Source organism: Rana temporaria, chromosome 3 (assembly GCF_905171775.1).
Source record: "Rana temporaria chromosome 3, aRanTem1.1, whole genome shotgun sequence".
NCBI lineage: Eukaryota > Metazoa > Chordata > Amphibia > Anura > Ranidae > Rana > Rana temporaria.
In genome coordinates this window covers 199,500,346-199,528,041 of record NC_053491.1, presented here as the reverse complement: position 1 = coordinate 199,528,041, position 27,696 = coordinate 199,500,346, and the positions used below count along the sequence as shown (strand labels likewise).

The 27,696-nt window shown below is 42.9% G+C and overlaps 1 protein-coding gene across 1 annotated transcript; it reads right to left on the bottom strand.

The window, feature by feature from the left end:
* Nucleotides 1–237: 237 nt before the first annotated feature.
* NDUFA12 (NADH:ubiquinone oxidoreductase subunit A12) lies at nucleotides 238–23,397 on the bottom strand. The gene is made up of 4 exons (XM_040344120.1): nucleotides 23,251–23,397; nucleotides 19,520–19,602; nucleotides 16,624–16,711; nucleotides 238–485 (listed from the first exon to the last, which is right to left on the bottom strand). Exons 1-4 carry the CDS (start codon nucleotides 23,334–23,336, stop codon nucleotides 305–307), a joined length of 438 nt encoding a protein of 145 aa, XP_040200054.1. The 5' UTR covers nucleotides 23,337–23,397; the 3' UTR covers nucleotides 238–304.
* Between the last annotated feature and the right edge of the window lie 4,299 nt (nucleotides 23,398–27,696).

Here is a 27,696-nt window from a genome sequence, read left to right as displayed (position 1 = left end):
ATATCTTTTGTACGCCGGCGGGCTGTCCAATGCGAGGTGGGATGACCGGCACGACACTCCCGCCCAATCCCCGCCCCCCCCATTGGTAAACGAAAATGACATCGGCGTATAACGCGCACCCACGATTTCCCCCTGATTTTAAGGGGGAAAAAGTGCGCGTTATACGCCGATAAATACGGTATTCATTACATGTATTTCAAAGATGAATTTTCAGTTTAGTTAAAAAAAAACGAACCATCACTTTTGAAAGAAATTTAGGTTTATTAAATATCATCTCTGGAACCATAAAACTGGTATTGTTTTTTTAAAGCTTAGATGATGGAGGAGGAACCCACTCCTCTATCTTCTTGCGAGTGGTAGAGTATGGTACATATTGTCCTGGAGTGGCACTCAGGTTGAACTGGTGATTTTCCCATATAAATTTATGAGCAGCAGGAGGGTGAGTGGTAGGAGGATTCTCTGTCATGGAATGCAGCCAGCGATGCCTGAAAAAAAATAAAAAAAAAATAAGATACAATTTTACCTATTGATGGCATAAAAATAGGTGTACTGCTTGAAATCCTTGTAGAAGAAATTCCAGAAATATATCATGACATCATTTGGTCTCTAGATATGTCATAATTTCAAATAGTGGTAGATTGACAGACCTGTTTATAGTAAACATAACTAGAAAAAATTTAATGAAAAGAAAAACCACAAGTGGCCAAATTATCATTAGATGATTCATTAAAAATGTATGACAGAAAATTAGTATGTGTTGCCAACTACTCCTTTTAAAGCGGTTATAAACCGCTGGGCATTTTTTTTTCTTGATCCTGCAAGGTAAGGTTCATGGACTCTGTGACGGGATGAAGCTGCGATGAAGTCACTCCCACGCTTGTGCTCGGGAGCCGCCGTTTACAGCACAGGGCTCTGAAGGAATGGTACGGTTGGCTGTTCCTTCAGAGCGCATGCGCCAGTGAGGTCACTGGCTGCATGTACAGCAAATATCTCCTAAACTACCGAATTTTAGGCTTACCTATAGGTAAAGGTCAGAGATGGAAGTTTACTTCCACTTTAAGCCAGTACAAGTATCTTGATAGTCGTCTGCACTGAATTTTCGTGTTTGTATTAAAGGGAAGATACAAATCTCAACCATAATGGTTTTAAACTAATATACATACCATATTTATTGATATTCATTTACCAAATTAACATTTACTACATGACAAAAGGATGCCCTGAGCAGCTATTGAAGCCTTAAAGGTAGCCTTCTAAAGTATGTCTAATTTAGTTCTTTGTGTTAATTTCAGCTTGACCTACTGAACTCTGTAAACAACATGCGTTTTTACAACAGGTGGTTAGGGGAACTGGAAATAATATAAAGGCAGTCTGAAGTGCCAGGATACAATAAAAAAATATAAAAAAATTAGATGTGAATATATTCATCATGATTAAAAAATATATTTTTTAGTCATGAGGATAATAAAAAAAAATATACTATATCACTATACCCCCTCTCCCTCAAAAAGGGACTCTCCCCCCAGGAATTCCTGACCAGCAACGGACATACAGGCCAGTATTCTCTTACACCACATAACCGTAAAAGGTAATGATTCAAGTCACAGGGTTAAGCAAATTGAACCACAGGAATCCCTCATTATTCCACCTTTCAATTAGATTATTTTTTAGAGTCAATAATTTCATAAAAACTTCACAAAGTAGAAGCAAATGTAACCCTTGACATGGTTTTAATAGAAATGGGAAGTAACTGTTTTTTTAATTTCATCATCCTGGTTTCATGGCGGCACAGACATCAATAAAATAATAATTGAGGTCCTGAATCTTCCTCGTTCTACAAGCAAAATGTGGTCTTGTTGTTTCCTGTGCCCCCAATGCTGATAGGACCATTGCAGGCACTTTTGGCTGAGGACATGGGTCAGCATGGACAACCCGACTGATCTGCTGCAGCCCCATATACAACAAATTGCAATGCCCTTTTGTTCTGCTTTCAGCCCATTAAAATGTCACTAAACCCACATCATAAACTATCAAATGCTGTATTACAAGTTGTTCATACTCACTCAGTCAACATAAGATTTGTTTTCTGCAAAAAACCTGGTTGATTCTACTGTTCTATCTCCCCCTTCTGTCCAAGTCCCTAATGCAGTTGGGGATTTTGCAGAGCAGTGTTGGCAGCTCTGCACATGCTCAGTTTCCAGAGTTTCTAGGCTGAGCATTTCCTCCCTATTGCACCTCCTCCATGCCCACTAACCGGCTAAACATAATCGGGTGGGATATTACATCTTGATTGATGGAAGCTTCTCATCCCCGATATTCTAAGACACAAGCTGGAGGGGCATGCGAGACTGGCAGAAATCCACCCACACGATGTTATTGCCAAAAATAATAAAGATTTGAAATCAAATATATATCTTTATGACAATCTAAAACAGTTTACTGATATTATTTATTTTTATTCTATATTTCAAATGCTGTTTTTTTTTGTTTGTTTTTTTAATGTGTGACCAGCAGAGGACTAAAAGCTCCTTCTGCTTATGTTTCCCTGCAGACAGGCTGGGAAGGAGCTGGGTCATGTTTATCGATTAGGAATAAGTTACTTAGATGCTTTTTTTTTTTAATTAAAATAATTACAGTGCCATCATCCACATACAAAAAAAAAGAAGAGACAATGTAAATTAAACAGTGTGTGTTCAGCATCACTTTAACTTCAAAGACAACTTGCTACCCAACATATCTAACCCACTTTTAGGTGCCACTGTAATGAAATAATCAATGTTTTACACTTTAACTGTCAGTGGTTATAATGCTATGGCCGATAGGTGTATGTAACCACTCTTTAATGCATCAGACTGATTTGCAGGAAGGCCTTCCATTTTTAATAAAAAAACATGTTATACTTACTTGCTCTAAGCAACAGAATTGCACAGAGTGGCCCTGATCCCCCCCTTCTGGTGCCCCCCACTGGTGTTCCTGACTCCTCCTTTTCTCAATGTGCCACCATAGGAAGCCTCTTCCAACTGAGGCACACCTGCGGGCTCGATCCCAAGTCACGCTGCCTGTATCCTTAGCCACACACAGCGTGGCCCTCCCCCACCCTTCGTACAGGTTTGACTGATGGCTCCAGCTGCCTCAGCACAGCCTGTAAGAGTAGGGAGGGCCACTACCGACAGGCACAGTTCTGGATCGAGTGAGGGCTCAGGTAAGTAAAATATAAGGGGGGCGAAGAGGAGATAGTTATAGTAACTTTTTTTTACCTTAAATACAGAAAGTGCTTTAAGGTAAAAAAACGTTTAAGCTTTAAAACCACTTAGACCCCTTTCACACTGAGCCGCCTATAGCGTCGGCGGTAAAACACTGCTATTTTTACCGCTGACGCTATGGGCGGATTTAACCCCCGCTAGCGGCTGAGAAAGAAAAACCGCCTGCAATGCGCTGTCCCATTGATTTTTTTTTTTTAAGTGTATTTTGTGTGTGTACTCGAGAGAGGAGCCGGACTGCAGGAGTTGGGAGTAGGCAGGCCTCCCCCAGAGGCAATCTGCCACCTTTCTCCATGCCCCGGGTGGCAATGGCGGGTGTGTGAGGGGGTCCTCCCACACAGCCCGCCCTACCTGCTCCGCTTTGAAGCCCAACGGGGCAGAGGGACTCCCTATAAGGGAGTGAGAGGATTTGCCCGCTCAACCAGCCCCGTTAGTCCTTCACCTCTCTTTTTTTAGAGACCGCGTGGTCAAAGTGCGTGCATGTTAACCCAATTTCGAGTGCGTGCAAGTGTGGTGGTTTTTGTGGGAGGGGGTGGGCGAACTAAGCGCAGGCTTACCTCGCATAGCACACCTACCGGGAGCCAGGCTGAGACCACCAAACTCAATTCACATGTAGCCGAGGCCGGGATCCGAACCCCTAGCTGCAGAGGTGAATGGCTTGTCAGCGCAGTGCCAATCGCGTTGAGCCACCGCAGCTCCCTCTGTCCCATTGATTTCAATGAGCAGCAGTGGTGGAGGAGCAGTAAATACACCGCTCCTTCACTGCTCCAAAGATGCGGCTAGCAGGACTTTTTTTTTACTGTCCTGCTAGCTCAACCCTCCAGTGTGAAAGCCCGAGGGAGCAATGGAGCAGCTGTTTGAGGGCGGATTGCAGGCGCTATTTTTAACGCTATAGCGCCTGCAATACGCTCTCAGAGTGAAAGGGGTCTTAAAGATGCTGCTCTTCACAAGGTTATACAATAGATAAGTTGCAATGAGTGTGCATGTTTCTTTGCAAATAAGAAAACATACGCCATAAAGAGTATTTGTAGAACTGCATTCCATTCAGATTAATATATTGGATAGACCTAATGCATTTCAGCTTTTAAGATGTATTTCATTAACTTTTAATTTGAATGTCAAGAGCGAAGAAAACCTTCTTTGAATCTCTTCTAGTAAATATTTAATAAAGTAGGGGCACTGCTGACATGATTAAAGAGGAAATATTACAAGACGTTATTGACATGAAAATGTAATCCTCTAACAGAAAAACATTTTGTACAACAACGCTTGATCTTTAATACCACTGGCCGCTTTAAAATAATTAAGATGCTATTCTGGGGTTTGCAATAGCTCATGTATTGTCACTTGTTGAGAGCAAGCAGAGCATGAAAAGCTGTAGTTAGCACTGTGTTCAATCACCATGGCACAGAAACAGGTCAGTGCATCTTTACTCTAAGGTACAGAATATGAATTACAAATAGCTTGAACTATTACCACAAGAGACCTTTGATACAAAATGACTTGGTGCTCTTTGCAGACAAAACAGCATTTATGCAGCTTTACTGTAACCCAATGTTTTTATTATAAGTACAATGATGGTAATGCAGATTTATTTATCCAAATGAATCACCCTAGATAGTTGTCCCTTGTGCTATAGCTAAACTACACTAGACTACTTTTGGGCACCGCCATCTTGGATGTGATGTTGGCGGCTCACAGAACACTCACGCCAATGATACAGGTAAGGAATCCTATGCACAAATTTTATTACGCAAGACTGAAGTATACAGGTGAAACTCGAAAAATTCGAATATCGTGCAAAAGTTCATTTATTTCACATATATTGCACCGACTAATAGGAATATATGTGTATATGTCCTTGTGTAGCGCTGCCTTAATATATAATTTATTGTATTATTTATTTCACTAATGCGATTATGGCTTACAGCTCATGAAAACTCCAAATCCACAATCTCAGAAAATTTGAATATTGTGAAAAGGTGAAATAATCTAGGCTCAAAGTTTCTCACTCTAATCAGCTAATTAAGCCACAACATCTACAAAGGGTTCCAGAGCCTTTAAATGGTTTGTCAGTCTGGTTCAGTAGGAATCACAATCATGGGAAAGACTGCTGACCTGACAGTTGTGCAGAAAACCATCATTCACACCCTCCATAAGGAGGGAAAGCCTCAAAAGGTAATTGCAAAAGAAGTTGGATGTTCCCAAAGTGCTGTATCAAAGCACATTAATAGAAAGTTATGTGGAAGGGAAAAGTGTGGAAGAAAAAAGGTGCACAAGCAGCAGAGATGACTGCAGCCTGGAGAGGATTGTCAGGAAAAGGCCATTCAAAAGTGTTGGGGACTTTCACAAGGAGTGGACTGAGGCTGGAGTCAGTGCATCAAGAGCCACCACACACAGACGGATCCTGAACATGGGCTTCAAATGTCGTATTCCTCTTGTCAAGCCACTCCTGAACAACAAACAACGTCATAAGCGTCTTACCTGGGCTAAAGAAAAACACACCTGGTCTTTTGCTCAGTGGTCCAAAGTCCTCTTTTCTGATGAGAGCAAATTTTGCATCTCATTTGGAAACCAAGGACCCCGAGTATGGAGGAAGAATGGAGAGGCACACACTGAAAGATGCTTGAAGTCCAGTGTGAAGTTTCCACAGTCTGTGTTGATTTGGGGAGCCATGTCATCTGCTGGTGTTGGTCCACTGTGCTTTATTAAGTCCAGGGTCAACGCAGCAATCTACCAGGAGATTTTGGAGCACTTCATGCTTCCTTCAGCAAATAAGTTCTATGGGGATGCTGACTTCATTTTCCAGCAGGACTTGGCACCTCCTACACTGCCAAAAGCACCAAAACCTGGTTCAATGACCATGAGATTACTTGATTGGCCAGCAAACCCGGCTGACCTGAACCCCATAGAGAATCTATGGGACATTGCCAAGAGAAAGATGAGAGACATGAGACCGAACAATGCAGAAGAGCTGAAGGCCGCTATTAAAGCATCCTGGTCCTCCATAACACTTCTGCAGTGCCACAGGCTGATGGCTTCCATGCCACGCCGCATTGAGGCAGTAATTGCTGCAAAAGGGGCCCAAACCAAGTACTGAGTACATATGCATGTTTATACTTTTCAGAGGTCCGATATTGTTCCATGTACAATCCTTTTTTTATTGATTGCATGCAATAGTCCAAGATAGTGGATTTTCATGAGCTGCAAGTCATAATCATCACAATTATGACAAATCACGGCTTGAACGATCTTGCTTTGCATGTAATGAGTCTCTCTCATATATTAGTTTCACCTTTTAAGTTGCATTAGTGAAATAAATGAACTTTTGCACCAGGGCTCGACAAAATCCGGGCGCCCAGTCGCAATTGCGACAAGAAATTGTGACCTGCCATCGCGGGCCCGCCGGTAATTGAGGCCGCGGCGGAGGTGGGTGTAATCGCGGCGGGGGAGCATGAAGGCACAGGATCCTGTGTCTCCATGCGCCCCCACCGCGTGATTGGCCCGCGACGGCCGGTAATTGAGGCTGCGGCTTTGCGGCCTTGTGAAGGCCCAAGCTTCCTTCTGTGACCTGGTGCCATCTGGTGGTGGCCGTTGGCATTACAAGTAAAACAGCAGTTCTAATGTGTTTTTTCACTGCCATCTCCTTTCCCTCCAATTAGAACCCCCAAACATTATATATATTTTTTATTCTAACACCCTAGAGAATAAAATGGCGGTCATTGCAATACTTTCCGTCACACCATATTTGCTTAGCGGTCTTACAAGCGCACAGTAAAGTTATCCCAATTTAATACCCAACATGTCACGCTTCAAAATTGCGTCCGCTTGTGGAATGGTGACAAACTTTTACCCTTTAAAATCTCCATAGGCAACGTTAAAAAAATTCTACAGGTTGCATGCTTTGAGTTACAGAGGAGGTCTAGAGCTAGAATTATTGCGCTCGCTCTAATGATCACGGCGATACCTCACTTGTGTGGTTTAAATACCGTTTACATATGCGGGCGCTACTCATGTATGTGTTCGCTTCTGCGCGCTAGCTTGGCGGGACGGAGCACCCCTCAGGTATGAAATTTAAAGGAATATTTCATTTTTATTGTTTCACTTTACGCTGCTCCTGAAAAAAACGGAAGTTTTTAAAACTTCTTTTTGCATTGATGCATGTCCCCTGGGGCAGGACCCGGTTCCCCAAACACTTTTTATGACAGTAACCTGCACCTTTAAAATTGGCACTATTGATTTTTCATGTTCGTGTCCCATAGACTTTAACGGTGTTCGAACAAATTTTTTGCCTGTACGCATGTTCTGCTGCAAACCGAACCGGGGGGTGTTCGGCTCATCCCTAGTCTGCACGTGGCTGACATTTTCAATAAACATTGTGCACCCATGTAGCATATGCATTTTAAGGTTAAAAAAAAATATATATATATTCATATGGAGCTTGATGGACTAAACACTGTAGGCCTGTTGCAATCATTTGGCCAAAGAGTATCACCTACATGAAAAACATCCAGTCTGTAAAGCCTTTAATGAAATGATTAGCCACAATTAACTTGGTTGGTATAAAATGTAATCTCCAGCTCTGTATTGAAGCATGTAATTACTGTGCACTTTCAGGATTTTACACCAGCAAGGTTAATTTGTGATAGATTTCCTTCAGTCCAGAAAACACTGCTGATATCATAAACTCAATTTAGTATGTCTCCCTTGATGCTGCCCTTAGAGATGGAGAGGTTAATCCAACACAAAAGGAAAACACAGGAGGCAGGATACAGTACGTTTGAAGCCTCCGTGTATAAGCAGTTATTTTTAGCCTTTATCGCAATATATCTGACAGAAAGCCTACCTGTCAAAGTAAGTCATTCCTGAAAACAACCAGGGAAAAGTACTTAATTGAGATAGTCCAAAAACCGCAAAGGTGACTTTTGTAGACATTTCACAAGCTTATTACGTCTCTACTCCAATATCGTTTAAAGTTTCTGAACCTGTTTTTTGTACCTCGTTTAAAAAGTAATCAAGATCTCAAAAACTGCTCTAAAGTGCGCCGCCGTAAGTTAGAGAGGCAAGTGCTGTATTCACAAAGCACTTGCCTTCTAAGTTACGGCTGCGTAGCGTAAATGGGGCCAGCGTAAGCGCGCGTAATTCAAATGTGGATGAGGGGGCGTGTTTTATGTTAATTCTTGGTGACCCGACGTGATTAACGTTTTTCCCGAACGGCGCATGCGCCGTCTGTGGAATTTCCCAGTGTGCATTGCTCCAAAGTACGCCGCAAGGACGTCATTGGTTTAGACGTGAACGTAAATTACGTCCAGCCCTATTCGCGAACGACTTACGCAAACGACGTAAAAAAATTAAAATTCGACGCGGCAACGACGTCCATACTTAACATTGCGTACGCCTCATAATAGCAGGAGCAACCTTACGCCGAAAAAGCCTAACGTAAACGACGTAAAAAAATAGCCCCGGGCGTACGTAAATTTGTGAATCGGCGTATCTAGGTCATTTGCATATTCTATGTCGAAAACAACGGGAGCGCCACCTAGCGGCCAGCGTAAATATGCACCCTAAGATACGACGGTGTAAGAGACTTACGCCAGTCGCATCTTAGGCTAATGTCGGCGTATCTTGATTTCTGAATACAGAAAGATACGCCGGCGCAGCTTTGAATTTACGCCGGCGTAAATCAATGCTGAATCTAGCCCAAAGTCTTTTCTGGTACATTTGTTTACAAGTTTAATCAGTCATTTTTTTTTTTTTTTTGCTAGAAAATGACATATAACCCCAAACATTATATATGTATTTTTAGTAGAGACCCTAGGGAATAAAATAGCGATTGTTGCAATTTTTTATGTCACGCAGTATTTGCACAGAGGTTTTTCAAATGCAATTTGTTTGAAAAAAAGACATTGTAATGAATAAAAAAAAGTAAAAATAGATCCCAAACATGTCACGCTTTAAAACTGCGTGCACTTGTGGAATGGCATCAAACTACGGTACTCATTCTCCATAGGCTGCGCTTTAAACACCTTTACAGGTTACCTGTTTAGAGTTACAGAGGAGGGCTAACGTTTGTGGCGATATGCATAGGTGTGTTGCAAACACAGTTTACATATGCATGCGCGACTTACGTTTGCTTCTGTGTGCGAGAACGGATGGATTGGAGCACTTCACAAAATTATTATTATTTTTTTTTTTACACTGTCCTTTAAGTTTTTTTTTTTTTACTTTTATTCCTATTACATGGAATGTAAACATCCCTTGTAATATAAATAAGGGTGACAAGGTCCTCTTTATGGAGAGATCTGAGGTTAAAGACAACCCACATCTCCTTTACTTTTAAAAGCAAAAAGATAAAAAAAAAAAAAAAAAAAAAATATATTATTATTGTTGTTTTTAAAGCAAAATATCAATTACTTTCACCCTGGACCAGAAACGACGTCATGACATTGCTCCGGTCCTCCAAGGCCATAAAATGTTGTGTCTGCAGCAAACGCGGATTTAGGCGCGACACCCGCTTTTATTATCCCTCCTGTCCTGACCAACCTGGTGTCTGCATTGGTGAATGTTTCCAACGCTACCACACACTAGTTGAGTTTTAGCGTAGGGTACAGCACCACACAGTCCTAGGCACACTAACACAGGGTCTCGGAAGATGTGATGGCCATCACAATTTGAGAGACCATAATCTGCAACGTTCAGTTTAAATTTTTTACAGTTTTTATAAAAGTGAAAAAAAGTGGATTTAAAAAGAAAAAAATAAAAAAAAAACCACACACAAAAACACAAAAATATATATAAAATAAAAAATCCCAAAATAGTTGTGGTTGTATTTTTCTCCTCTCTCTTTATTGTTCTCTCTTATGTTCACTCTCTACTGTTCACTCACTATTGTTCTATATCTATTCTTCTCTCTATGTTTTATTGTATTTGTTTTGCAGGTATGGTATGTTATACTGTAATGTTTGTTTTATTGTTAACCATCATTTGCTTAGCAAGTACGCCATTCAGTTGCAGCGTGGATTTATTTAGCGTGACAGCAACAGCGTTTTCTCCCACGATACATAAAGCCACGACTCCAACGCTGTAGGAGGTGATTTCACCACCACAGTTAAAAAAAAAAAAAAAGAGCATATATGCCGAAGCATGGGGGCATTAGGGGCTGAGGAGCGATTTTGCTCCTAATGCTGCGTACATACGGTAGAAATTCCGACGGAAGCTTGCCCGTGGAAAAGTCAGACCGTGTGTATGCGCCATAACTTTTTATGCCGCGTACATACGGTCGAAATTCCGACAGGGGCTTTCCAGTGGAAAAGTCTGACCGTGTGTGAACGGCATAACTTTTTTGTGGGAGGATGCCCCCATGCTTCGGCATATACAAATGGTGCATGTATGCCCATCATTAGAAGTATGTGGATGAAGGGAGGTATTCTAATGGTGGGCATACCCACCGATCAATCTCTTTTTTTCGTTCAGCCAACAGGCTGCATGAAAAAAAAGATTACAATACATGTCCAACAAGAACCATCAACGTACTGGTATGTTGCTGGACTTTGAATGGTTATACCAGAATGATGCCTGCAGGTTTGGGTATCATCTTGGTATCATTCTTTTCAGCCAGCGGTCAGCTTTCATGTAAAAGCAATCCTAGCGGCTAATTAGCCTCTAGACTGCTTTTACAAGCAGTGGGAGGGAATGTCCCCACCCCCCCCGGATATAAACAGCGCCATTGGGAAAGTGGGAAAACATTTTATGACACCGATCTTGGTGTGGTCAGATGCTTTGAGGGCAGAGGAGAGATCTAGGGTCTAATAGACCCAATTTTTTTCAAAAAAGAGCACCTGTCACTAACTATTGCTATCATAGGAGATATTTACATGCCCTAAGATAACAATAAAAATGATAAAAAAATAACAAAAAGGAAGGAACAGTTTAAAATAAAATGAAAAAAGCAAAATAAATAATAATAAAACAAAAAAAAAACACCCCTGTCCCCCCCTGCTCTCGCGCAAACGCAAGCGTCAGTCTGGCGTCATAATGTAAACAGCAATTGTACCATGCATGTGAGGTATCACCGCGAAGGTCAGATCGAGGGCAGTAATTTTAGCAGAAGACCTACTCTGTAAATCTAATGTGGTAACCTGTAGAGGCTTTTAAAAATGTATGTGGTTTTTCGCCACTGCGCATTTGTGCGCAATTTTAAAGCATGTGGTGTTTGGTATCTATGTACTCTGCCTATGATCATCATTTTTATTTCATCAAACATTTGGGCAATATAGTGTGTTTTAGTGCATTAAAATAAAAAATGATGGCTTGTGCAGGTGTGAAAAATAACTGGACATCGTGGCTTATCAGAGTGGTTGCCATGGAGAGATATATATATTTTATATATATATATATATATATATATATATATATATATATACACATACATATACACACACACATACACATTATATAAATTGTGCTTTTGCCACTGTGGACTAGTTACACTAGACAAGCAGCAATATGTTATTTCCTGGAATCTATCCCAACGTTACATTAGTAGGATTTTGGTCGATTGCCAAACAATATGTGGCACTTCTTGTCTCCACAGCAGCAGATGTTCTCATTTTCAAACCAAACTGTACATGATATAAAGATTTAAATGTGAATATCAGTCTCCGTGTTTACCCAAACCAACCATTAAATAAACTGTGCACCAAGCAATGGATTCCACTTTCACTGCACAGTTTGAATCCAAACAACTGTCATATCTGCTCTAGCTTCATCAACTCATTTAGTAATTAATATGACTGTGCTCTTAAAATCAATGTCATTTAATAAACAATGATCGGCTGATAATGATTACCAGGGAATAATGTAAATGTACCAAAGTCAGAAATCAGACCCAAATTAATCTAATTAGTACTCCAAAAATATAATCAGAATCTGCAAAGTTCTCATAGCTAGTGCTAGCTCATGTCACATTATGCTTTGCATCTCCTTCTCTGGGAACTACATATACAGTGCCTTGCGAAAGTATTCGCCCCCCTTGAACTCTGCGACCTTTTGCCACATTTCAGGCTTCAAACATAAAGATATAAAACTGTATTTTTTTTTTGAAGAATCAACAAGTGGGACACAAATCATGAAGTTGAACGAAATTTATTGGATATTTCAAACTTTAACAAATAAAAAACTGAAAATTGGGCGTGCAAAATTATTCAGCCCCTTTACTTTCAGTGCAGCAAACTCTCTCCAGAAGTTCAGTGAGGATCTCTGAATGATCCAATGTTGACCTAAATGACTAATGATGATAAATAGAATCCATCTGTATGTAATCAAGTCTCCGTATAAATGCACCTGCACTGTGATAGTCTCAGAGGTCCGTTTAAAGCGCAGAGAGCATCATGGAGAACAAGGAACACACCAGGCAGGTCCGAGATACTGTTGTGGAGAAGTTTAAAGCCAGATTTGGATACAAAAAGATTTCCCAAGCTTTAAACATCCCAAGGAGTACTGTGCAAGCAATAATATTGAAATGGAAGGAGTATCAGACCACTGCAAATCTACGAAGACCTGGCCGGCCCTCTAAACTTTCAGCTCATACAAGGAGAAGACTGATCAGAGATGCAGCCAAGAGGCCCATGATCACTCTGGATGAACTGCAGAGATCTACAGCTGAGGTGGGAGACTCTGTCCATAGGACAACAATCAGTCGTATACTGCACAAATCTGGCCTTTATGGAAGAGTGGCAAGAAGAAAGCCATTTCTTAAAGATATCCATAAAAAGTGTAGTTTAAAGTTTGCCACAAGCCACCTGGGAGACACACCAAACATGTGGAAGAAGGTGCTCTGGTCAGATGAAACCAAAATCAAACTTTTTGGCAACAATACAAAACGTTATTTTTGGCGTAAAAGCAACACAGATCATCACCCTGAACACACCATCCCCACTGTCAAACATGGTGGTGGCAGCATCATGGTTTGGGCCTGCTTTTCTTCAGCAGGGACAGGGAAGATGGTTAAAATTGATGGGAAGATGGATGGAGCCAAATACAGGACCATTCTGGAAGAAAACCTGATGGAGTCTGCAAAAGACCTGAGACTGGGACGGAGATTTGTCTTCCAACAAGACAATGATCCAAAACAAAAGCAAAATCTACAATGGAATGGTTCACAAATAAACATATTTTGCACGCCCAATTTTTCAGTTTTCTTATTTGTTAAAAAAGTTTGAAATATCCAACAAATTTCGTTCCACTTCATGATTGTGTCCCACTTGTTGTTGATTCTTCAAAAAAAAATTACAGTTTTATATCTTTATGTTTGAAGCCTGAAATGTGGCAAAAGGTCGCAAAGTTCAAGGGGGCCGAAAACTTTCGCAAGGCACTGTATATCCCCAATTACAATACATTGCTTGTATGAGGGTCTGAGAACTCCCTAAAAAGGCTTTTTACTCTTTAGGCCTCATGCACACTGGGTGTTCTTTCAACTGCTCCTAGGGGGTGTCTGGCAGATTTGCCAGATCCCTGGACTGACACCCGGCTCAGTCTCTCAGCGAGCCACCGAGAGCCTGAGCCGGCCGCCGCCGCCCCTCTACAGCCCAGCGCTCCAGTGAGCGAGGAAGGGGCGGAGCAGAGAGCTGGTCACTGGCAGTCACCTGCTCTCGGGGAGCTGTGAAAACCAAATGATCGGCAGTGTTCGATTGCTCGGTTTTCAGTTTTTGGAGGCACTGGGGAACCGATGCTGCATCCACCTAGGCAAGTATGATTCTTAAATATTTTAAAACATAGTTCTCCATTAATCCCAAAAAAACATTTGCACTGCATTTCAGCCCTGCAACAAAAGGACCAGCTGACATCATGTCAGTGATTCTCTCGTTAACACAGGTGTCAGTGTTGTTGAGGACAAGGCTGGAAATCATTCTGTAATGCTGATTGAGTTAGAATAACAAACTGGAAGCTTTAAAAGGAGGGTGGTGCTTGAAATCATTGTTCTTCCTCTGTTAACCATGGTTACCTGCAAGGAAACACATGCACTGCAGTCATCATTGCTTTGCACAAAAAGGGCAGGCAAGGAAATTGCTGCTACTAAGATTGCATCTAAATCAAACATTTATCAGATCATTAAGAACTTCAAGGAGAGAGATTCAATTGTTGTGACTTCATGTCACCCAAGATAGTCCAGAAAGCACCAGGATCGTCTCCTACAGTAGATTCAGCTGTGGGATCGGGGCATCACAAGTGCAGAGATTGCTCAGGAATGGCAGCAGGCAGGTGGGAGTGCATCTGCACACACAGTGAGGCGAAAACTTTTGTAGGATGGCCTGGTGTCAAAAAGGGCAGCATAGAAGCCACTTCTCTCCAGGAAAAACATCAGGGACAGACTTATATTGTGCAAAAGGTACAGGGATTGGACTGCTAAGGACTGGGGTAAAGAAATGTTCTCTGATGAATCCCCTTTCGGATTGTTTGGGGCATGTCCGAAAACAAAAAAGGTGATCGCTGTGTGGGGTTTCGTCTCAGCCAAGGGAGTGGGCCCACTCACAATTTTGCCTAGGAAGACAGCCGTGGATAAAGAATCATACAAAAACAGTGCAACTTCTCCCAAACATTCAAGAACAGTTTGGTGACAAACAATGCCTTTTCCAGCATGATGGAGCACCTTGCCATAAGCCCAAAGTGATAACCAAGTGGCTTGGGGAACAAAACATGCACATTTTGGGTCCATGGCCAGGAAACTGTCCAGACCTTAATCCCAGAACTTGTGGTCAATCCTATAGAGGCGGGTGAACAAACCCCCACAAATTCTGACAAACTCCAAGCACGGACTATGCAAGAATGGGCTGCCAGTCAGTCAGAATGTAGCCCAGAACTTGATTGACAGCATGCCAGTGCAAATTGCAGAGGTCTTAAAAAAGAAGGGTCAACACTGCAAATGTATGTCAATAAGAGCCTTTGACACTTACAAGATGCTTGTAATTATACTTCAGTATACCATAACAACATCTGACAAAAAGATCTAAAAAACACTAAAGCAACAGACTGTGAAAAGTCTCAAAACGTTTGGCATGTGCTGTAAATGCCCCTGCATGTTAGCATATTTCTCCATGCACACATAGGCTTTTAAAGGAGGTTGGTGGCAGGGGCATTTAGAAGAATTCAATTTTTTTTAATAAATACTGCTAGTGCACCACCCTCTGGATGCACTCCTGTAATTTTATGAGGAACATTCCGTATTGTGTTACCAACTATACAGTATTGTTTATTATACTCCTCCTGTTACATTCGTCGCCTCAGTTTTTACAAAGTATTTAATGCGGCTACTTTCTCCTTGTCAATTCTAACAAACTTCCCCTGATTACCCTTTATGGGGCTAATATGTCCTGATCTCACCCTTTTACTATTAATATCTTTCATAAACTTATTTTTTTAACTCTTCCTTACTATGCTTCGCTTGTGGTCCATTTTAGCTGCCTTGATCGCACTTTTACATTTCATACTGCACTTTGTTTGTAGTGTTGGAATACTGACGGTGACCCCTTGGCCTTTTTTTTGTCTAACCCCCCCCCCCAAAAAAAAACAACAACAACAACAGTGAACTTCCCGGTATGCAATTGTACCTAAGCACTCCTGTGTCTACATTATAAGGTGATCTGGAGTGAGATTTAGTAATGTGATTACTGTGCTGCTTGCTGGAGGGGAATGTGCACAGCATGCATATCCCTGCATCCACTTTCTTTCTTCACCTTAAAGTGATTGTATTTTTCATAAAAAAAATCTTTACAAACATGTCTATACGTACCTGCTCTGTTGCAGTAGATTTGCACAGAGCAGCCCAGATCTTCCTCTTCTCATGTCCCTCTTCTGTGCTCCTGGCACATCCCTCCTGTCGAGTGCCCCTACAGCAAGCAGCTTGCTATGGGGGCACTCGAGTCAAGTCACAGCTCCCTGTGTCCACTCAGATACTGAACCGCGGCCTGGCCCTGCCCCCTTTCTCTCCTGATTGGCTAGCTGACTTTGATTGACAGCAACAGGAGCCAATGGAGCCACTGCTGTGTCTCAACCAATCTGGAGGGAGATTCTCGGACATCGCTGGACAGAGATGGGGCTCAGGTAAGTATTAGGAGGGCTGCTGCAAAATAGAAAGTATTAAAAAAAAAAACCTTCTGACTTTACCACCCCATTAAATATTTCCCCCACCAGTTATCAGATTACACGTCATCAGGGAGGCAGATCTAATAGGAGGAAGAGAAGCACTATTCCTCTACTGAGGTAACCACCCCCACACAAAAAAAACTGTGAAGAAGACAACAAGTAATTCAGGTATGGGGTAAAAAAAGAACAACCCTCAGTTTCAAAAATAATAACATGCACTTACCATTCAGGGGGCACCATGCTTCCATCCAAATTCCAATAAGTATATTTTCCATTCATCTCAGATGTGTAATCGACCCACCGGTGACGTCCTGCAAAAAAATGGATTTAGCTTAATTCATTTTTATTTTATTTATGTTTTTTCTATGGGCACATCTTATATTAGTTGTAGCTGCTGGGTTAGGTCCCATGCACACGAGACTCTGTTAAACGCGTGTTCAGAGGCAGTTGGACACTTTTTTCAACTGCCCCTGAACACATTCAATGTGTCCATGCAAACAGTCCCGTTTATTGCCATTTTTAGGCAGTTGCGTTTAACCTCGTTTGTCCAGAAGCAAAAAAAATGGGTTCAGACACAAACGTTTTCCACGTTTCAGACGCAAAACGCGGATAAATGCGGTACCGGCGTTTTGCTGCGATTTCGTTTATAAGCTTTTTTAAAGGTGATCTATTTTTTTACATTAGAAATGGCAAATGATGAAAAACTATTAAAAAAAATATTTAAAAAAAAAAACTAATTGCTTGCATTGCGGACAATCCACAACTTGTGGCAGGTGCCGGGCAAGTGGACAATCCACAACTTGTGGCAGGTGCCGTGGCAAGTGGACAATCCACAACTTGTGGCAGGTGCCGTGGCAAGTGGACAATCCACAACTTGTGGCAGGTGCCGTGGCAAGTGGACAATCCACAACTTGTGGCAGGTGCCGTGGCAAGTGGACAATCCACAACTTGTGGCAGGTGCCGTGGCAAGTGGACAATCCACAACTTGTGGCAGGTGCCGTGGCAAGTGGACAATCCACAACTTGTGGCAGGTGCCGTGGCAAGTGGACAATCCACAACTTGTGGCAGGTGCCGTGGCAAGTGGACAATCCACAACTTGTGGCAGGTGCCGTGGCAAGTGGACAATCCACAACTTGTGGCAGGTGCCGTGGCAAGTGGACAATCCACAACTTGAGGCAGGTGACGTGGCAAGTGACACTCTATATACAAGTACACTGCTGCTCTCTCAGCTGCTACTCACTCTGGTCTCACAAAATGAGACCAGAATCTGTGGCAAGACTTGAAAATTGCTGTTCACAGACACTCTCTATCCAATCTGACAGAGCTTGAGCTATTTTTCAAAAAAGAATGGACAAAAATGTCACTCTCTAGATGTGCAAAGCTGGTAGAGACACCCCCAAAGAGACTTGCAGCTGTAAAAAACATTTATAAATCTCCTTCCACTTTCCAACTATGTGCCACTTTGTGTTGGTCTATCACATAAAATACATTTACGTTTTTGGTTGTAACATGACAAAATGTAGTAAATTAAAAAAAGGGGTATGAATACTTTTTCAAGGCACTGTATTTACTTCCTAAAAGTCACAGCTTGTGAGAGATAAAAGTGTTATTGGCCCTACAATTTCCTGCCTATTGTCACAACTTAACTGGAAATGTAAGAGGCAGAACCATTGATTGGGAACTCAGGCAACCAATTAGTGCCTCTGCCTTTCACAGTCACTAAGGCAAGCCATAGACTACGCCATTTCCTTTCCTGCAACCATAAGTTGCAGGAAAGAAAATCACTTGATTTCCTCCATCAACAGTCATTGTTGGCAGTAATCACAAGCTAAAAAAACATGGACTTGGGTACAATAAGCTGGCTCAACCAGCGGAGATTTGATCCATCTATGGCTGGCTTAAGCTGTGACATTAACCACCTGCGGCCCGCGCTATAGCTGAATGACGGCTACAGCGCGGACCTGAAAATCCAACTGGACGTCAATTGACGTCCGCCCCTTTCCTCGTTCCCCGCGCGCGCTCCCGAGCACGCATCGGGGAAACTCTATGCTGGCCATGTCCCTTGGACACAGCCAATCACAGATCGCCGTGAAAGGCCAATCGGAGTGGCGGTTCGGTAGGCGATCTGTGCGGCCAATGAGAGATGATCTCATATGTAAACATATGAGATCATCTCTCATTGCCGGCTCTCACAGACAGCGTCCTGTCAGGGAGAGAGGAGACCGATCTGTGTCTCTTGTACATAGGGACACAGATCGGTCACCTCCCCCAGTCACCCCCCTTCCCCCACAGTTAGAACACTATATAGGGAATACATTTAACCCCTTCCTCACCCCCTAGTGTTAACCCCTTCAATGCCAGTCACATTTATACAGTAATTAGTGCCAAAAATTTGTCAAAAGTGTCCGATGTACCTCCATAATGTCGCAGTCCCAATAAAAAAAAAAAAAAAAATAACAAAATCGCAGATCGCCGCCATTACTAGTAAAAAAAAAAAAAATAATAATAATTCTGTCCCCTATTTTGTAGGCGCTATAATTTTTTCGCAAACCAGTCGATTATTGCGATTTTTTTTTTACCAAAAATATGTAGAAGAATACGTATCGGCCTAGACTGAAAAAAATATATTTTTTTTTTAAAAAAATGGGATATTTATTATAGCAACAAGTAAAAAATATTGCATTTTTTTTTTCAAAATTGTCGTTCTTTTTTGTTTATAGCGCAAAAAATAAAAACCGCAGAGGTGATCAAATACCACCAAAAGAAGCTTTCCTTATGGGGAAAAAAAGGACGTCAATTTTGTTTGGGGGCCACGTCGCACGACCGCACAATTGTCAGTTAAAGCGACGCAGTGCTGAAAGCTGAAAATGCACCTGGGCAGGAGGGGGGTATATGTGCCCAGTAATCAAGTGGTTAAGCAAGACGCAGCAAAGAACCAGGGGCCTTTTGGATCAAAAGGCTCCTCCTCAGATCAAAGATGAGTACAAAGGTGCTCTTGTTTGCTTTTACACAGCATGGGGGAGGCAGGAGGAACTAAAGTCAGCTTCTCAATTAAAGTACTCCTAACATCAATCAAAAGCAAATTCTTTAAATGTAAAACAGCCAGTGACTAAACTTACCAAAAAAATTACGTTTGTCTTCATAATATTTATTGCCATATTTGTCCACACCAACAAGGGCACCAGTTTTTAATTCAGCAGACCTGCAAATATTTAGAAAATCAAATTAGAAAATTAACTATACAGCACCCGGCTTTCTTTTATAAAGCAAAAGCTGGCAGACCACATCCCATGAAACTAATAAGGATACAATTGTGGATTTTTCCTTAGAAAAAAAATTCAGTGTGGGCATCCCTCTTACCTTTTTTTGGGAGGTCTCCAGAGTATTTCTCTGGAAACCACATGATCCTTTGTTTTGGGGGTGTGTGCTGACCAGGACTGCTGGGCCCGGCCCCACACCAGGCATGATATCTTGCCCCCAAGGCACAAGTTCATGGTGGCCTGGATTTCACAGTAAGTGGGTTGGGTGATGGTGGGTTGGGTATTGAACCCTGAAAGATTAGTGTTGACTATTTTTTGGGAATAGAGCCAGAGTGGGTGTAAAGCCTAGTACACACAGGCTGAATGTCGGGCAACATCAGCCAGTTCAATAAAAACCAGCTGACATTCGGCCTGTGTTTGAGCTGGCTTCTGTCGGACGAGCACGCTGGAAAACCAGCAGCGGAACGCCTCCCAATCAGCGTCCTTAGCCAATGACGGGGGGCTGTCCCCCCGTCAGAACACAAAAGAACAGCAAGGGGAGATTTACTGTATTAACGTTGGATTGTCCCTATAGCGGCTCTGATCACTGGTTTGAAAAAAAAAAGTAGTGTGTACCAGGCTTAAAGCGGGAGTTCACCCATTTAAAAAAAAAAAAAAAATCTCCCCTTAGCTTCCTGCTCGTTCGGTCTAGGGGAATCGGCTATTTATATTAAAATATGAGCAGTACTTACCCGTTTTCGAGCTGCATCTTCTTCCGTCGCTTCCAGGTATGGGTCTTCGGGAGCGGGCGTTCCTTCTTGATTGACATTCTTCCGAGAGGCTTCCGACGGTCGCATCCATCGCGTCACTCGTAGCCGAAAGAAGCCGAACGTCGGTGCGGCTCTATACTGCGCCTGCGCACCGACGTTCGGCTTCTTTCGGAAAATCGTGACGCGATGGATGCGACCGTCGGAAGCCTCTCGGAAACCTGTCAATCAAGAAGGACCGCCCATTCCCGAAGCCCATACCCGGAAGCGACGGAGAGGATGCGTCTCGTAAACGGGTAAGTACTGCACATATTTTAAAATAAATAGCCGATTCCCCTAGTAATAACGAGCAGGAATCTAAGGGGGAAAAGTGCCCTCTAAGGGTGAACCCCCGCTTTAAGCTGTTTAACATCCTGAGCCACTGGTGTTTGTTTTATTATAAAATGTAAATGTGGGCTTTGAAGGCACATTCACAGGTGCCGATTTAGTGTGTGGGCTGGTGTCTGTTTTGTTGGATGGTGAGGGGGAAGAGTAATGCGCAGTTTCAGTGCATCACACGGTTTTCATTTTTTTTGTTAACTTTATTGACAGTGTAGAAAGTTACACCCCATTCAAGTCTCTGCATTGCGGCATGTTGTGGTGACTTAAGCCTGGTACACACGATCAGATTTTCTGCGGACAAATCGTAGGCCTTTTGTCCGAAGGGCATTTGCATGCAAGACAAGTTCATGGCCAAGAATTGTCAGCCAAACACACACGAAACTACGTGTTTTTTCAGCTCTTTAGCGCCACCCTTTGGGCAACTTCTGCTAATGAAAATATTTGCTTTCCATGTGCCCTTGCAGTGACTAGCATTGACCAGTTGTAGAAAAACACCATTCAATACACACAGCATGAACAGGCCCTAAAGATACAGTGCTTTCCATTTTACATTGCTCGATACTTGAAGTACATATACTTTTTTTTTTTCCCCACAAGACGGAAGTACATATACTTTGAAATGAAAGTATAACTAAATTATCTTTTAAAGTTTGAGAGTGTAGGGAGGGGTTGAAATCCATCAGTTTTTTGGAGCAGTGGGGGCGGTAGCGGTAAATCGGTGGGGGTGAAAATGCTGGAACATGCTGCACCCTAAAAACGATGTGTAAACAGTGCCACTAGGCCCACTAGGGCAGTTGATTATGTCAAGCAGGGCAGTGGACAGTGTCAGCTTTATTATTATTATTTTACTATTGTTTTATATACATTTTTTACAAAAAAAATTTTTTTAGCAGCCCTGTTGGATCACTCACTGTGTTCATTTAGAAAATGAAGGGGGGCTAATAAATTACATATTTACTAGCCCCTTTCCACATCCTGAAGATCCCCTACAATAGCCAGTGAGAGAGGAGAAGAGGGAATGTTGGCAGTGCTGCCCCAGCAGCAGAAAGAAGGGGAACCTGGACAGGAGGGATGGCAATTACTAGATCCGTTCCCCTATATTTTCCTCCTCTGGCAACTAAATGCCAGAAGGAGGGAGAGAAGAAGCTGCCACATGGGGAAAATACAAGGGATCAGATTGGATCTAGTAAATATGGGGAATGCATGGAATGCATGGAGCGTGCTGCAAGTATAGGGGGTGTATGGGGAATGCATGGAGCGTGCTGCAAGTATAGGGGGTGTATGGGGAATGCATGGAGCGTGCTGCAAGTATAGGGGGTGTATGGGGAATGCATGGAGCGTGCTGCAAGTATAGGGGGTGTATGGGGAATGCATGGAGCGTGCTGCAAGTATAGGGGGTGTATGGGGAATGCATGGAGCGTGCTGCAAGTATAGGGGGTGTATGGGGAATGCATGGAGCGTGCTGCAAGTATAGGGGGTGTATGGGGAATGCATGGAGCGTGCTGCAAGTATAGGGGGTGTAAGGGGAATGCATGGAGCGTGCTGCAAGTATAGGGGGTGTAAGGGGAATGCATGGAGCGTGCTGCAAGTATAGGGGGTGTATGGGGAATGCATGGAGCGTGCTGCAAGTATAGGGGGTGTATGGGGAATGCATGGAGCGTGCTGCAAGTATAGGGGGTGTATGGGGAATGCATGGAGCGTGCTGCAAGTATAGGGGGTGTAAGGGGAATGCATGGAGCGTGCTGCAAGTATAGGGGGTGTATGGGGAATGCATGGAGCGTGCTGCAAGTATAGGGGGTGTATGGGGAATGCATGGAGCGTGCTGCAAGTATAGGGGGTGTAAGGGGAATGCATGGAGCGTGCTGCAAGTATAGGGGGTGTATGGGGAATGCATGGAGCGTGCTGCAAGTATAGGGGGTGTATGGGGAATGCATGGAGCGTGCTGCAAGTATAGGGGGTGTAAGGGGAATGCATGGAGCGTGCTGCAAGTATAGGGGGTGTATGGGGAATGCATGGAGCGTGCTGCAAGTATAGGGGATGTATGGAGAATGCATGGAGTGCGCCGTTTTTTAAAAGGTTTTTTTTTGGGGGGGGGGCCTAGGGCGCAGAATAGTCTAGCACCGGCCCTGCTCCCGAACTGTCCCCAAACTCCAAAGAGTGTCCAGAGTTTTATCAGAGAGGTACAGAGAAACCCAGGAGAGTTGTGATCCTTACAGAGTGGGTCATGGTGGTATACCTATGACATGTATGACAAATAAATACACAACCATTAAAGTACCACCAATGATGTCCATATGTCCCCCATAATGATATTAGTGCACGTCACTGATGAAATGTAAACAGAGGTCAATCAGTGTCATCTCCCAGCCAAGGTGACAGCAAGGTGGAAGGGAAACAAAAGACCGCTGCACCCGTTAACAGGCGGCCCTACACGATCATAAGAAAAAGTTCTCCCAATCTAACCTGAGCAGCTCCCAGAAGGAGCCAAACACTCCCCGCGCCCGGATCTGCTCAAACCCCCGCCGCAGCACTCGCAGGTACTCCGCCATCTTTCGTTTGGCTGCTCGAGTCCGCCGCACAAAGCTTCCCCCGGAAACAACAAGCGCACGCACAGAGTTCCGCACACTGTCTGTACAGTGGTGTCCTGCCTCTGCTCTAACCTGGGGATGTCATTCAGCCTGTTTAAGGCGAGACACTACACATGCTTTGAGCAAGTAAAGTGCTTAAAAAAAGATCAATAAAAATTAATATGCAATTTAAACGATTGTGCTTTATTTTACATACACCAATCAACCATAAATGTATGATCACCCACGAAATATTGAATAGTTCCCCCCTTTTCCACCTAAACATCCCTAATCCGTCCATCGTCATTGCTGTTATGTACTGGAGCTTTTTCAATTAAACAAAGTTTATATGATACCCTGGAATGCTGGAAATCTATTTCATTATAACAGACATTACTGCTTTAACCACTTCAATACCGGGCCTATTTTGGCACTTCTCTCCTACATGCATAAATCATATTTTTTTTGTTAGAAAATTACTCAGAACCCCCAAACACTATGTATGTTTTTTTTAGCAGACACCCTAGGGAATAAAATGCCGGTGCATTGCCATGAAATGCGATTTGCCATGAAATGTGATGGTCCGCCTCCATCACATCCCATTGGCTCACTCATGTCATGTGACATATAGACACGTCATCAGTCTCAGCTAGGCTATTGGCTATCATAGGGAGAGGATCTCCTCCCCCTGTAATAGCTGCACGGAGCTGTAGTAGTAAATGTAGCTTACTCGCACACCCAGGGAGGTCAGCCCCCGTGCAGCTTATCAAAGGGCTAAGAGAGAGGAGAGGGGGGCAGGCAGATGGGAGGCTGCTCCATTATACAGGCTGCCCATGGTGTGTGTGTGTTGCTGGCCACACAGCCTGAGAGCAGGAGGAGGGGAGAGGCAGCCTCTAGATGTGTGTGAGAGATCATTGTTTCTATACATTGTTACACGAGCAATGCACTCACTGCAACACAGGCTGCTCCTCACAGAGCTGTGCATATCACACTGCCTTCTCCTTCCTAACACTATATAGCAGCTCCGTGCTTTGATTCTTGGATTCTGCACCCTGGAAATCCCCCATACTCTCCAATACGACTTTTATATTATCTTTTGGTTACACGGGTATCACTCTCAGTTCTATGGAAGGAGCAGGCGCAGAAGATGTGAAGGGGCGACACTTCAGCCCTCATCCACATATATAACTCAAGCTATCACAGGGAGAGGAGATCCTCTCCCTATAATAGCCTAGCTGAGACTGATGACGTGTGTATATGTCACATGACATGAGTGAGCCAATGGGATGTGATGGAGGCGGACCATCACATTTCATGGCAAAACACATTTCATGGCAGTGCACCGGCCATTGCAACTTTTTATCTCGCACAGTATTTGCGCAATCATTTTTCAAACGCCTTTTTTTGGGGAAAAAAACGGTTTTGTGAATTAAAAAATAACAAAACAGTAAAGTTAGCCCAATTTTTTTGTATAATGTGAAAGATGAAGTTACACCGAGTAAATAGATACCTAACATGTCACGCTTTAAAATTGCGCACACTCATGGAATGGCTCCAAACATCAGTACTTAAAAATCTCCATAGGCGTCGCTTATTTTTTTTTTACAAGTTACAAATTTAGAGTTACAGAGTAGGTCTAGTGCTAAAATTATTGCTGGCGCTCTAACGCACGCGTCGATACCTCACATGTGTGGTTTCAACGGCGTTTACATATGTGGGCGGGACTTAAGTGTGTGTTCGCTTCTGAGCGCGAGCTAACGGGGATAGGGGTGTTTAAAAAACATTTTTTTATTTTTTATTTTACTCGACTTCTTTTATTTTTACACTTTTTTTGACATTTTTTTTATCACTTTTATTCCTATTACAAGGAATGTAAACATCCCTTGTAATAGGAATGGCTCGTGACAGGTACTCTTTATGGAGAGATGCAGGGTCAATAAGACCCCGCATATCTCCTCCAGGCTGGAAAGCATTAGATCGTGAAAAAAAAATTCACCGATCTAATGCTTTCAGCCGCGATTGCGGCTGTGTTTACATTCCGGGACCTGGGCGTGACGTCATAACATTGCGCCCGGGCCTCCGACGATCATAGAGATGACTGGTGACCATCTGGTCACCAGTCTACTCTATGGTTTCCATCGGACGCCGGCGGATCGTTTCTCCGGGTCTCCGATGGCACGGGAGAGCCCGGAGAAGCACCGGATGGCGGCGGGAGGGGGGGCGTCCCCTCCCGCCGCCTATAAGAACGATCAAGCGGCGGAACCGCCGCTATGATCGTTCTTATGGTGCAGGGATTCGCCGGCTGAAGAGATGGATATCTGAATGATGCCTGTAGCTGCAGGCATCATTCAGATATCCCCCACTGAAAGTCCAGGACGTCATATGACGTCCTTGGGCGGCAAGTGGTTAAGGTAGAACTATAGGTAAAACTTTTTTTTCATTTTGGGAGCGTTTCATAATGGAGGGTTATAACCCCTGTAAGGTTTATTTTTGCCATTTTTGTTCCAGTGCAGAGATTGCCCTTCACTTCCTGTTGTATAGAAACAGGAAGTGAGAGGAAAAATCCTTGAAAATCAAGGGAATCTCTTGGGGACACCCAGGTCACCAGAATTAGTGTCACTATTGGAAGATTTCCCCTCTATTACTTTTCTGGGGACAACCCAAAATTTGTGATTTTATTTTACTTTCACTTTCAATGATAATGGTAAATAGGGCAAATGTAGAGGGTACATTTCCCTAACAGGGGCACAGACAGCAATAAAAACCTGACAGGTGTTCTAATCCATTTCCCCTCTATCCAAAAAAATAAATAAAAAATTTTCCTTTAGTTATACTTAAAGGGTCACTAAAGGAAAAAAATGTTTTGCCTAAAATTAATGTCTGCAAGGTAGACAGACAGAATAGTGTAATGATTCTGTTAAAAAAAAGAGTAAATACCTATTAAATTCCTTCATCTATTTCACCTCCGGTGTTCTAGTTTCTGTTCTCTCATTCACTTCCTGGTTTGCATTGTTTGTTCATGTAAGAACTACATTTCCCAGTATGAATTGCGGCACGCCCAGTAATTCACACCTCCTTGAAGTCTCTAACACGTAGAGAGCGTCCTGCCGCACAGATGTAGTCCCCAGGAGGGGGTGAGAATGTCACTGACCACCGCAGTAAAGGCTCCCTTCACGGTGGTGAGTAACAATCAGACAAGCAGGAAGTGAACAGAACAGAGAAGAAATAAAGTAACTTCTGAGCAAAAACGAACAATGAGGAAGTGAAAAGAGGAATGTCTGCAGGTAAAGGATGCTTATTATGAAAACATTTTTTTCCTTTACAACCCCTTTAACCACTTGATCACTGGGCACTTAAACCCCCTTCCTAACCAGACCAATTTTCAGCTTTCGGTGCTCTCACAATTTGAATGACAATTACTCAGTCATACAACATTGTACCCATATGAAATTTCTGTCCTTTTTTTCACACAAATAGAGATTTCTATTGGTGGTATTTGATCACCTCTGGGTTTTAATTTTTTTGCGCTATAAAAGAAAAAAGACTGAAAATTCTGTAAAAATAAAAAAATAATTCTTGTTTCTGTCATATTAGCAGGTTATTTCTCACACACAGCATATGCATACCACAAATTACACCCCAAAACACATTCTGCTATTCCTCCCGAGTATGGCGATACCACATGTGTGAGACTTTTACACGGCGTGGCCACATACAGAGGCCCAACATGCAGGGAGCACCATCAGGCGTTCTGGAGCACCCAGGCCAATTCTGACATTTCTCTCCTACATGGAAAAATTATCATTTATTTGCTAGAAAATTCCATAAAACCCCAAAACATTACATATGCTTCTTTAGCAAAGACCCTAGAGCAGGGATCTTCAAACTACGGCCCTCCAGCTGTTGCGGAACTACACCTCCCATGAGGCATTGTGAAAATCTGACATTCACAGACGTGCCTAGGCATGATGGGAATTGTAGTTCCTGAACAACTGGAGGGCCATAGTTTGAGGACCCCTGCCCTAGAGAATACAATGGCGGCCATTACAACTTTTTATCTCGCACGGTATTTTCGCAGCAATTTTTTGAACGCGTGTTTTTAAAAAAAAAAGTTTTGTGCTTAAAAAAAACACAAAACAGTAAAGTTAGCCCAATGTTTTTGCATAATATGAAAGATGAAGTTACGCCGAGTAAATAGATACCCAACATGTCACCCTTCAAAATTGCACACGCTCGTGGAATGGCGCCAAACTTTGCTACTTAAAAATCCCCATAGGCGACGCTTTAAATATTTTTACTGGTTACATGTTTTTAGTTACGGAGGAGGTCTAGGGCCAAGATG